The following is a 13,824-nucleotide window of genomic DNA, read 5'->3' as shown; positions in this document are numbered from 1 at the left end:
GAATTTCCACATGGCTTCCTGCAGTTTGAGATAATGCCATTATTCAGTGCATCATGCTGGAGTCAGAGGGCAATGGCACAATAATTCTGGTACTTCCACGTTTTTACCGAATTTAGCAATCTAATTTCCTGTAAGCATTTATTCAGTCAAGATGCTTTCCGCTCTGTTCCGAGATATGAGGGTGGCACAGTGGCACAGCGGTAGAGTTGCTGCCTTACAGCTCCAGGTTCGATCCTAACTACAGGTGCTGTCTGTATGGAGTTTGTACCTTCTCCCTGTGAACACATGGGTTTTCTCCAGGTGCTCTGTATTCCTCCCACATCCCAAAGTCATGCAGGTTTGGAGGTTAATTGTCCCTCGTGTGTAGGATAGAACTAGAGTATGGGTGATCATTGGTCGGCACAGTGGGTCAAATGCCAGTTTTACTCAGAGTAGATCTAAACTAAACTAATATAGAATGGCGCGATTTGCAGGCCAGTTTGTAAGCGATGGTACTCCCACCCTCACCTTGTACTTCCACATGGCAGGGATTATGACATGAGAGGTGGTGTCTAAGGAGCCATTGTGATAGCATAACCTGCTGATACTTGACATTCATAATGCAAAGACTGGATATTTATAGTGGTGGGTGAAAAGCCAATGGAACTTAGTGCTTTGTCCTGGGTGGTTTTAAGTTTGGAGAGCATTGTTGGAGCAACACACCGCCAAACAAGGAGAGAATTTGTTATCACACTTTTGACTGGGGCCTTTTAGCTGGTGGAAAATCACTGGGAAGTCAGTTAGTTTATCCCTTGCATCAGAATAATGTTTCTCCCAGGCTCCTAAAGCCACTTTACAGGATTTGAATTCATGACTGGATTATTAGTCTAAACCCCTGGATTAGCCACATTGGCATAACCACTTATTTCTCTTATTTTACAAACTTTTCATTTTCAACAGGTTTGCCAGCCAAAATATGTTAGCTATGTTCCATAAAGGTAATTTTAATTTTAGTCTCAAATTATTTGGCAATCGTGTCCACAAATAACCATAGAACTAATATATGATGGCAAGGTAGTTGGACAACTTTCAGAGTTTACTACGGTATGTTATATACTTAGAAAACAAGAAACTGCTGATGCGGTTTTAGACAAAAGCACACAAAGTGCTGGAGTAACTCAATAGGTCAAGCAGCATTTCTGGAGAACCTGGATAGGTGATGCTTCTGGTCGGGACCCTTCTGAAGTCAGGAGTCTGAAAAAGGGTCCCAATCTGAAATGTCCTCTATCCATGTTCTTCAAAGATGCTGCTTGACCCAACCACCGGGTTACTCCAGCACCTGGTGTCCCTTTATGATATAAGGTTAGTGTTGCAATAGGTAACATTATTGTACCTTCAACTTTGAGCGAGGAGTTTAAACTAGCCTGGAATAAAGGCATTTTGCCTGCATTGACAAGTATAGGTGGTGTGAATGGGTTAATCGTAGTTTCTGTAAAGTTTGATGTGGGCATCAACAAAGATTCCAAAAATCATCTAATTGCAGCATAACACAAAGCCTGACAAAAGGAAAGAAAAAGTGTCATATTGGTGTAGTAGAGAGAGGAAGATGCATTTTTGGAACAGATTTCAGTGAGCATTATATAGGAGTAATACATGATCCAGGGGTGTTTGTTGCTGACACTGGGTGAAAAATGGTCCCAGTTCAGACATTCCTCACTTTAATGAGTAAAAAGCTTACAGATAACGCCATAAATCAAAAAATTGTTGGAGATTTACCTTTCGGTTGTTACTCTAATTCTTTCGTTGTCACTTGAATGAAGATGCTCATTTTTCTCGTGAAAGTATTTCTCAACACACAGTTCTTCAAAGTCATGAAGCTTTTTCAACTCCTCCTTACTCAGATACAACTCTATTAAAAACAGAATCACTTTTAATTATCAAATTAAATATCCAGCAAAAAGCAAGTGCATCTTTTAAAAAAAATAATAATTTAATTGCTGAAAGTAAAAAAAAATAAAAAATCTGAAATAATAAATGAAACCAGATTATTTTTACTTCCTTTGTCTCATGATCTTCCAACACCACAGATCTTATGTCAAATCTCCTAGTGAGATATCAGTTGGATTGTTCCTTGGTGACTAACCATGTAACTGGGGCTGCCTCACCCCTCCCCAGCACCATCTTCTTCTTGAGCCCTTTGCTCCTCTAGGGAGCACAGGCCATAGGCAAATATCCTCCACCTCACTCGGTTGTTGGCAGTTCTTTCGATATCTCCCCAGTTGAGCACACTCTCAGACATTTCTGTCTGGACATCTCTTCTCCTGCTGTTCCTGGGGGGACCTCTTTTCCTTTATCTTTGTTGGTTCCGTTTCATGGCTCTCCAGGTAATGTTTGTGGCAGCTTTTGTGCAAGTTGATCTCCCCTGATTGTGTCCATCTTATTTCAGCCAAGCCCAGGGCTAAGGGATTGTAGCGCACTATTTTGTTGGCAATTGTGGCAGCCTTGCCAGCCTGGAGCATGGTTCGGATGTTCCATGTCCCCACAAGGATTGATTTATTTGGCGTCAGTAGGTGTGTCAGCTTCCCAACGCCCTTGCGGGTTTGGCTGGGAAGCGTCAGGTTCCCCATGAGGGGCACCTTCTTCAACCAAGTGTGTAATTTGATTTTCATTCCTCAAAGTTTCTGTAACTCACACTTTTTTCCAGGGTGGGGTAGTTAACTCCACGCCCAACCCCCGACCTGGAGGACCAGGGACTGCTTTGACTGCCTCCTCACCCGAGACCTGTCCGGTTTGGTTGAACCTGCCAGGGATATGAAACCCCATCCGGCATAGCTCTCAGTGCTCACTAGAGTACACAAGCCTCTCCTCCACGTCAAGGTTGCAGTCCACGAGAGGTCCCCAGCACCATGTTTCCCTATTATTCTTTCTGCAATGGATTAGTTTTACTTACATGGATAGGACAGGTTTGGAGGGATATGGACCAAACGTGGCCAGGTGGGACTAGTGTAGCTAGGACATGTTGGCCGGTGTGGGCAAGTTGGGCCGAAGGGTCTGTTTCCACACTGTATCACTCTATGACTCTACAAAGGTGAGGAGGGGATACATTTAGTAGGAACCTGAGTTGCAACATTTTTATTACATAAAGTGTGGTATGTATATATGAGCTGCCAGAGGAGGTAGTTGAGGCAGGTACTTTCACACCGTTCAAAAAACATATGGACAGGTAAAGTCAGTCAAAGTCAAATTTATTCATCACATGCACCAACTAAGGTACAGTGAAATGAATTTCCAATAGCGATACAGTTGAAAAAAAAAAACACACAATACACAATAGAATTTAACATACACATCCACCACAGCATTCTTCACTGTGGTGGAAGGCAACAAAGTTCAGTCAGTCCTCCTCCTTTGTTCATCCGTGGCTTGGGGCCATAAACCCTCCGTAGTCGCCGCTATGGACGGCCGGATGTACAAGCCCGCTTGTCGGGATGATCCAAACTCCGACATCGGGATGGTTGAACACACTCCACAGCTTGGAGTGCCCGAATCGACCACTTTCTTACCGGAGACCGCAGCTTCAGGATGTTATAAGCCGCAGGTCGGCGGTCGTAACTCTTCTCCGGAGATCCCTGGCAGGGGATCCCACACTGCGGATGGTAAGTCGACGCCCGCAACTAGAAGCTCCACAGATCACAGTCCCTTGATGCCAAAGTCACCAGGCCAGCGATCGGAGCACTCCTTTCTGGTGACCCCTGGCAAGGGTTCACCCCCGCTCAGTGATGGAAAACTCCACGCTGCTCCTGCTGCTGAAGCTCTGGGCCCCGACTCTGGGATAGGACGCTCCAATCCAAGCTGTTAGGCCATGAGAGGGCAGGCAGAAAAGCGACATGGAAATAGTCGCCTCTCCGTCAAGGAAGTGACTGAAAAACGGTTTCCCCTTTTTCTCCCCCACCACCCCCCACACAAGACATACCGAGAGACACTAAAACAATCATTTTGACATACTAAGAAGAACAAAAAACATAGAAATAACGAGCACGCTGCTGGCAGGGTAGCCGACTCGTAGCACCCTCCAACTGACATGGATAGGACAGATTTAGAAGGATATGGGCCAAATGCAGGCAGGTGGGACTAGTGTAGATAGGGCATGTTGGTCAGTGTGGGCAAGTTGTACCATATGGTCTGTTTCCATGCTGGACACCTATGAAAAGTTTCTGGAACAGAGTAGGGGCATGAAGATGTTGGTGTGGACCTCATACACACACACACACACACACACACACAAATTCCCATTTTCAGCACCACATAAAATTTGATGTCTTTTGTGATATTTGATATCTCTATCAAGGAGTGCAATGTCCTTTGGCCGGTTTTGGCATTGCCTCCAACATTGTACACTATCCCACTTTGATTTGGCCATAAGTATACTGATGTTAAGTGAGCTCAATGCACAAGACTGCATCATTCAAAGACAAGTTTTCTCTCTCTTTAATTGTTATATTTAAATATCTTTGGGATTCGATGCATTCTAAATAATCATCAATCAACAAATTGGGGGGAAAGGATTTTGATATTTCCCAGTTATGTTTTTATACAGACCCATTCATTCATGAAATATCCAGTAGAGGGCAGCAAAGTATTATAATTGGCGAGGCAGTGGATTGGCAACACCTTTCAGAATTATTTTAAAATTTCAATTAAACATTAGAATCACAGGTCAAAAATATTTGCAGTATCCTCTTGATGAACTTCAATGGAAATCTTACTATTAGTTTGGAGATACAGCATAGAAACAGGCCCTTTGATCCACTGAGTCAATGCTGATCATCGATCACACCAGACACTGGTTCCATGTTTTTCCTTCTTTGCATCCAACACAAACCAGGGGCAATTTACAGAAGCCAATTGACCTACAAACCCACATGTCTTTGCAATGGGAGAGGAAACTGGAGTACCTGGAGGAAACTCACAAGGTCACAGGGACAAAGTACAAATTCCACACAGAGAGCAGCTCAGGTCAAGATCGAACTCGGGTCTCTGGCGCTGTGAGGCAGCAACACTACCTGATGTGCCATTGTGCTGCCAAAATGGCCTGAAGAAGCGGTCCAAAATGTGACCTATCCATTTCCTCCACAGATGCTGATGAGTTACTTCAGCATTCAAGTTGTTCAAGATGCCTAAACACAACAGGTTCCACCTTCACCCAGAAATACCTGGGATAGTCTTATGTGGGAGAACTATATCATCACATGCCACACTGCATGACCACCATATACCGTCTACAAGGAACCCACCAGTAGGTTGGGATGGATGTATTTGGTTCAAAACGACTCAGTTCCATGTGCTAGGAGCAGATTAGACCATTCAGACCATCTACTCCACCATTCAATCATGGTTGATCGTCCTTTCCCTCTCACCCCCATTCTCCCACCTTCTCCCCATAACCCCTGACACCCGTACTAATCAAGAATCTATCTATCTCTGCCTTAAAAATATCCACTGATTTGGCCTCCACAGCCAACTGTGTCAATGAATTCCACAGATTCACCACCCACTGACTAAAGAAATTCCTCCTCATCTCCTTCCTAAAGGAACATCCTTTTATTCTGAGACCATGACCTCTGGTCCTAGATTCTCCCATAAGTGGAAACATCCTCACCATATTTACTCTATTCAGGCTCTGCACTATTCAGTAAGTTTCAATGAGGTGTCCCTTGATCCTGCTAAACCCCAGCGAGTACAGGCCCAGTGCCGTCAAAAGCTCATCATATGTTAATCCACTCATTCTTGGGATCATTCTATCATTTTCATAAACCTCCTCTGGGCCCTCTCCAGCACCAGCACATCCTTCCTCAGATATGGGGCCCAAGATTGCTCACAATGCTTGTAGCCTGGTATGGGATCAGTTGTGGTCAGAGAATAAGATCATAATTAGGGCCCTCTAAATATTTTTAAAAGCTAAAATCAGATTTATGAACAGGGACAAGAAGGACAGCTGTGATCATCTCTGGCTAGGAGCCTGGTACTCTTCCTTCCCCAGGTGAAGCTTTCTTTGGGGTGAGGCTCCTGCTCTTTGCCTAGCATCTCCTTGCAGAATCATGGGTGTGACTTACACACTGGGCACTAGAGGAAGCTGCTGGCTGGGGATTGTCTACCTGATGTTCCTCTCCAATGCTACACTGCTAGCAAGACTCCAACTGCTGCGATGGGAAAAGAAGCATTGAATGCGCTTTACTGCCAATGCAGAGAAAAGCACTGCGCGTTCTCAAAAATAAATTTAAAATTGTCTTTGTCCTCAGCAAAACACATTGAAACTGTGAAAGATAACCTGTGCAGTGATCACCCATGGAAACCACTAAATGCGTTCACTAAAGATAGACACAAAATGCTGGAGTAATACCTGGACACAGGACAGGCAGCATCTGTGGAGGGAAAGAATGGGTGACGTTTTGGGTCGCAATGCTTCTTCAGACTGAGTAAAGTCTAAAGTTCCCTCAGTCTGAAGAAGGGTCTCGACCCGAAACATCACCCATTCCTTTTCTCGAGAGATGCTGCCTGTCCTGCTGAGTTATTCAGCATTTTGTGCCAATCTTCAGTGTAAGCCAGCATCTGCAGTTCCTTCCTACACAAATGCTTTCACTAGTCATGTTATTTGTGTTGTATCATTGAAGCTGGAAGAAGAACACAATTACTCACTTAAACCAAAGTCTTCTTCCTCTTGATCCACCTCAGTTTTTACTCGATGTTGATAAATTCGACTCAAAAGCAAAGCCACATGACTGAAGATAATAAGTGGCGGAGGCAGCCATGGCTTTTCATGATAAGTCATAATGTAGCGGTAGCGATTATATTTCCACAGTTTATTCGATATGGATTTTATTTCATAGTACACATTGCTGTAAAGAAGAAAATAACTTTAACTCTTAATGCTATTAAAGTTAAAGTCAGCCTCAACTGTCCCACCCCCCCAGCTCTATCTTAACCCCTGCTTGCTTAACCTTCCATGGAAACCATTGACAGACAAATTCTTACCCCAAGCTTCGGTCTTTGTCAAAGTTTTTACAAAACCTCTGTACGTCCTTTATATATAAAGTCATTTAAAAAACACTGAAAATGGATTAAACAATGTTTTAAAGTTTAAATAACATTAAATATTTAAGAAAAAAAAATCAAGTCAACGGCGAAAAAATAATTAAATAATCAATAATAATTGGCTAATGATGTAGAATTTGAGAGCATTGCGGTTAAGTTTAAATTTCAAATTTGCAGTTTAAATCCCACCATGATAACAAAATTTTAAATCCAAGTAGAGTCATATGGAAATGAAACACAGAAATAGGCCCATTGACCCAATGAGTATGCAGCGACTATCATTCATTTACACTAATACTACCTTAATCCTATTTTATAAAATCCTCCCCATATTACCATTGGAGGACTATAAAAAAAAGGGGAATACATAGGGTTAAGTTAAGAGTCTTTTACCCAGAGTAGTAAAAAGAACCAAAAGACACAGTGTTAAGGTGAGAGTGAAAAGATAGGAAACTATTTTTCCACGCAGAGGGTAATGGTTATATGGAACGAGCTGCCAGAGAAGGTAATTGAGGGAGGTGCTATAATGATAATAATAATACTATAATAATAATAATAATAATAATAATAATAATAATAATAAACTTTATTACAGACTCAAGGTCCAGACAAGGGGCAACATTATATTAAAAATGCATTGCATATCAAATATCATAAATACATATAAAATCTTGGTATATCACTTATAAAAACATCATCATTTATATATTTAAAAAAAACCCACAATACATGTTAAAAATCCAGATTAAAAGATGATCAATGTCCTACAACGAGACAACGATACCAGTGTCTCCACAACTGGGATTCGTAGCGTGTAGTGCTAACCCTTATGTTTGACAAGGCCACAATAAGCACATATTTAGAGTCATTTATCCTGCAAATGAATTTATCATGTGGTGTCTTAGGATAGCTTCTAAAGTACTGACTCCTGCAGCCACAAACATATTACTGGCACTACACCATCTAGGTTGCCTTAGCAGTGTTCTCATGGCATCGTTATATGCCACCTTTAGTCTCTGCATACTAGTCTTTAAATAGTTCGACCACAGGTGCGCAGTGTAGAATGGTGTGCAGTATGCTCTAAATAGTGACATTTTCACCACATCTGCACACGCACCAAATTTACGCAAGAGAATATTCGCCTGTACATACAGCATGCGTCGTTGCCTATAAATATGTACATAGAAATTAGGTGCAGGAGTATGCCATTCGGCCCTTCGAGCCTGCACCGCCATTCAATATGATCATGGCTGATCATCCAACTCAGTATCCCGTACCTGCCTTCTCTCCATACCCCCTGACCCCCTTTAGCCACATCTAACTCCCTCTTAAATATAGCCAATGAACTGGCCTCAACTACCCTCGGTGGCAGAGAGTTCCAGAGATTCACCACTCTCTGTTGAAAAAAGTTCAGGATATCGGTTTTAAAGGATTTTATCTTAAGCTCTTGTTGGACTTCCCTAACAGACAATAACTGCATCTAGCCTGTACCCCTTAGAATTTATTTAAGTTTCTATAGTTCCAGATCACACCATACGTCATCTGTCATTGTTCTGTAATAATATGCCCTAGATATTTTATCTTATTACAGACACAAGATTATTGTCAGACAATTATGGTTCACTAAATATTTTAGACATTTATCCTCTTGGTTCTACAGATCATAACAGGCTCTTACTAGCATATATTTAATGTCATGATCCACACCATACACAGAACATATAGTAAGGAGCTGCTGGAGACCAGCGCTAGATGGACTAAAGACCTCAAGATCAACATACCATATGTTCACTAAAATATTACAGGCTTTCAATTGAGACCGATCATTATATAGATTAAAAAAGGACTGGGGACAAAATACCTCCTTGTCTAACACCATTGCTAACCCCAAATGGGGCTGAGACCCTATTGCCCCATTTTATTTGCATAGTCTGGTGGGCAAACAAGTAGGCCAGAATTCTCACAATGTATTCAGGCACCCCTCTTTGATTCATTTTACCAAACAGCTTTCTGTGATTAACACGGTCAAAGGCTTTGGAAGCATCAATAAAGCACATAAGGATTGAAGAGTTTTTGCCTCTATATTTGTTTACAATCTCCATTAGGGCATATATGCATAAGTCAGTGCCATGTTTAGCTTTAAAGCCAAACTGGTTATCTGTGGAGTTAACAAACTCATTTATTATATCCAGCAGAACTTCTCACCATAACTCCTGACACCCGTACTAATCAAGAATCTCCTTTCTAAAACTTTTGACAATATGCTGGCTAAACTATAACAACATTTAAAAGACATTTGGACAGGACAGGAAAGATTTGGAGGAATATGGGCCAAATATGGGCAGGTGGGATTAATGTGGATTAGGCATCTTGGTCAGCATGGGTTAGTTGTACCAAGGGGCCTGTTTCCATGCTGTATGACCCTATAACTACCCCAGATTCCACCAGTCACCTACATGCAAGAAGCAATTTATAGCAGTCAATTAACTTACCCAACTGCACTCCTTTGGAACATGGAATGCTCAGTAAGATACAGTCACCCAGTGACCATGCAAACCCCAGCCACACTGTAACAAAGGTCAGGATTGAAGCTGGGGCTCTGACACCACCATGGCTCTGTTGTGCTGCTATGATCCCATTAAGTTAAACTAGTGTTGAACTAAAACTTTATTTGAGTGGTGACCAATGAACTTTTGGATTTCTGTAAAATTGATTATTTTGGCTTTCAATAAAGGAATTCTGCTGTCTTTGGCTAATGTGTTTTACTTTGCCATGTTATAGCCTACTAAGCAATTAGTTTCAGAATAATCAGGGATAATCTTCATAAATTCATGTGCTAGGGATAGAATTAGGCTATTCGGCCCATTGCCATTAAATCATGACTGATCTATCTTTACCGCTCAACCCCATTCTCCTGCCTTCTCACCATAACTCCTGACACCCGTCCTAATCAAGAATCTCCGTTTTAAAAATCTCAATTTCTGCTTTAAAAATATCCACCGACTTAGCCTCCACAACCATCTGTGACAATGAAATTCACAGATTCACCACCCTTGAGTAAAGAAATTCCTCCTCATTTCCTTTGTACAGGTACGTCCCGAGACTGTCCCACTAGTGGAAACACCCTCTCCACATTCACTCTATTCAGGCCTTTCACTATTCACTTGTAAAAGTCACTTTTGACAGAATGCAGCTGCCATGAATTTTTAGCTCCAACATCTATGTCATGCACTAGACGTCAGCAGCGGCCTCTGCAGCCCGTCCGCGTTTTTATTATTTTTTGTCTATGTTTCTATGTAGTTTTTGTTATTTTTTGTTGGGGTGTGTGTGTGGGGGGGTTGGAGGGAGGGGGTAACTTTTAAATCTCTCCCTGCACGGGAGAACCGACCTTTTCTTGTCGGGTCTCCGTTGTCGTTGGGGCTGCAACGAGGAGCGGCCTCCAACAGGAGAAGACCGGGGACTCTGGTGCCGACGACTCACCGTCACCGTCGCGGAGCTGGCCGAGTCCGGAGCGGGTGGAGCGGTGGAGGAGCGCTGCTGCTGCTGCGGCCCGACCTCCGGAGATTCGGAGGCTGCAACTGCGGGTCTGGCGGACGGCGGCACCGGGAATAATGTATAATGCAGTATAATGTGGATAAATGTGAGGTTATCCATTTTGGTGGCAAAAACGGGAAAACAGACTATTATCTAAATGGTGGCCGATTGGGAAAAGGGGGAGATGCAGCGAGACCTGGGTGTCATGGTACACCAGTCATTGAAGGTAGGCATGCAGGTGCAGCAGGCAGTAAAGAAAGCGAATGGTATGTTAGCTTTCATTGCAAAAGGATTTGAGTATAGGAGCAGAGAGGTTCTACTGCAGTTGTACAGGGTCTTGGTGAGACCACACCTGGAGTATTGCGTACAGTTTTGGTCTCCAAATCTGAGGAAGGACATTATTGCCATAGAGGGAGTGCAGAGACGGTTCACCAGACTGATTCCTGGGATGTCAGGACTGTCTTATGAAGAAAGACTGGATAGACTTGGTTTATACTCTCTAGAATTTAGAAGATTGAGAGGGGGATCTTATAGAAACTTACAAAATTCTTAAGGGGTTGGACAGGCTAGATGCAGGAAGATTGTTCCCGATGTTAGGGAAGTCCAGGACAAGGGGTCACAGCTTAAGGATAAAGGGGAAATCCTTTAAAACCGAGATGAGAAGAACTTTTTTCACACAGAGAGTGGTGAATCTCTGGAACTCTCTGCCACAGAGGGTAGTTAGGCCAATTTTCCATTGGCTATATTTAAGAGGGAGTTAGATGTGGCCCTTAGTGGCTAAGGGGATCAGGGGGTATGGAGAGAAGGCAGGTACGGGATACTGAGTTGGATGATCAGCCATGATCATATTGAATGGCGGTGCAGGCTCGAAGGGTCCGAATGGCCTACTCCTGCACCTAATTTCTATGTTTCTATGTCCCTGGAGGGGGACCGCTTTACAGGGCTCTCGCAACGACGACTTCTCCCGCCCGAGTTGCGGGGTCGAAGAGCTCCTGGAGCATGGCCTGACATCACCGCCCTGCGCGGCTTGGAATGGCCGCGGGACTCTGCGAGCGCACGCCGGGGGCTCCAACATCAAGAACCCGGTGTGCGACCTCGCACCACCCGGCGTGGCTTTAATGGCCGCGGGACAATCGCCATCGCCAGCCGGGGGCTTTGACTTTGACTCTGACATCGGGGAGGGGGGGGGGGGGGGGAGAGTGCAGTGGAGTGATAAGTTTATTTGGCCTTCCATCACAGCGGTGTGATGGATGTTTATGTAAATTATGTTGTGTCTTGGGTCTATTTGTTTGTAATGTATGGCTGCAGAAACGACATTTCGTTTGGACCTCAAGGGGTCCAAATGACAATTAAATTGAATCTTGAATCTTGAATCTTGAATCTTGAGATGGTGTATAATGGCAGTAAGGACCTCAGCTATTATAGACTTTTCTCATCCTTACCAGATTACGAAAACAAGAGAAACTTTTCAACCACAAGATTGTCAAAATCTTTTCACAAGGAACTGCAGAAGATGGTTTACTAAAAAAAAAAAGCTGCTGGAATACTCTGGAATAACTCAGTGGGTCAGGTAGCATCTCTGGAAGATATGAATAGACGATGTACTCCACCCATCTCTTGCCAGGCATTGTCCAGCCCCTATGTTGTTTCCAGCTATCTCTCCCACTGCTAAAATCAGTCTGAAGAGAGGTCCCGACTCGAAACATCACCTATCCATGTCCTCCAGAGAAGCTGCCTGACCAGCTGAGTTACTCCAGCATTTTGAGTGTTTCATTATCAAAATGTTTTATTGCATTTTAAGATGTTCTCTATAAATTAGTAAGCTCTTCAATTTTACAGAAGAGGGATGTAGTACATCCTCTTATAAAAAGGTTCTTACTTGAAGAAAGCGATGAGTAGATTGACCAGTATAATGTATTGTACAAACAGGTAGACTGCCTGAAGAAATGGATTAAGAAATGAACCAGGAGGACAATCTGGATTTTCTTCACAAGCTGCAATCAAAACAGAAAAGCAGTGTTAAAGATAAATCAGTATATGCAAAGCCTTTTGCCGCTGATATGTAATAAATTAATTGGACCTTCAGAGTTTACGATCATACCGTGCCTGTTACATATAATAGAATGCATCTTTCATTGGGCAGCTTACACCCCAGTGGTATGAATATTGACTTGTCTAACTTCAAGTAACCCTTGCTCTCCATCCCTCCCTTCTTCCCAGTTCTCTGATCAGTCTGACTGTCTCGATTACACTTTATCTCTATTCACTTTGTTGATACCTTCTTCTAGCTAACAATTATCTATTCTACATTTTCCTTGATCTCCATTCCCTTTGTCTCGTTTTCACACCTTACACTTCCTTATCTCTGTATCTCCCTCTCCCCTGACAGTCTGAAAGAGGGTCTCGACCCGAAACATCACCCATTCCTTCTCACCAGAGATGCTGCCATAATCCTACACCGTTTTATTTGCACTTTTGTTATTGTTTTACATGGTAAAAATGGATAGAGGATGCACAATGTAACGTCATCTTTGTGGGTTGTGAATCTTTTAAATTTTCTATCCAAGACAATTTGAGGGTGGAGTTATTGAATATAAATGTAAGCTTTTGGATACATACGATCAATTTCACCAGCGTAGACTTCACCAAATATCATCCAGTAAGGCTGGAACACAATATCCCGAGCAAGACGCCAAGAAGGTTGTTCCGATGGAGAAAGTATAGCCTTTCTTGACACCCCGAAGCTCAAAAGGACAATTGCCATCAGTATCACGATATAGAACATGTTAGCTGTCTAAAGAAATGTAAAATATATTTACATTCATAAAACTCGTACAAATATAAAATGCATTGGTAGAAACTGGAGTGGTATTCTAGTTAGTGCAAGCCCTAAACTAAAGGAGATGAAATTTTCCATAATCTTGTTATTTTACATAATTATCAGGGATTTTAATTTCCATTTATAGAAATTTGTGCAGTGTAGTGCAGTTCAGAAATAAAAGTGCAGTGATTTCAGATTACCATTTCAGGAGTCAGGTTTCAAATTAAGATCCCTGATGACATAGAAGAATATTCCTGTAATCTAATATATATAAGTGTGGTGTCCAATTATGGGGCTTCACTCAAGTGTAACCTTACTATAGATAAACACAGGATATTTGTTTCTTCAATGTGTTCATGTGCAGGTGAGAATTTGTGGGAGGAAAGCTGCATAAGTGC

The 13,824-nt window shown here is 42.6% G+C and overlaps 1 protein-coding gene across 1 annotated transcript in view; it reads right to left on the bottom strand.

The window, feature by feature from the left end:
* The window catches only part of LOC129695770 (transient receptor potential cation channel subfamily M member 6-like), a 126,052-nt gene that overhangs the window by 44,129 nt on the left and 68,099 nt on the right, over positions 1-13,824 (bottom strand). Inside the window, exons 23-26 of the mRNA XM_055633067.1 lie at positions 13,225-13,399; positions 12,485-12,599; positions 6,676-6,875; positions 1,756-1,888 (exon numbers count right to left, since the gene is read on the bottom strand). Coding sequence (XP_055489042.1) covers positions 1,756-1,888; positions 6,676-6,875; positions 12,485-12,599; positions 13,225-13,399 — 623 coding nt within the window. The remainder of the gene's footprint in view (positions 1-1,755; positions 1,889-6,675; positions 6,876-12,484; positions 12,600-13,224; positions 13,400-13,824) is intronic.

The sequence above is a fragment of the Leucoraja erinacea genome, chromosome 3, assembly GCF_028641065.1.
Source record: "Leucoraja erinacea ecotype New England chromosome 3, Leri_hhj_1, whole genome shotgun sequence".
Classification (NCBI taxonomy): Eukaryota; Metazoa; Chordata; class Chondrichthyes; order Rajiformes; family Rajidae; genus Leucoraja; species Leucoraja erinaceus.
Note: the sequence above shows the minus strand (reverse complement) of the source record. Positions and strands in the feature narration are given on the sequence as shown.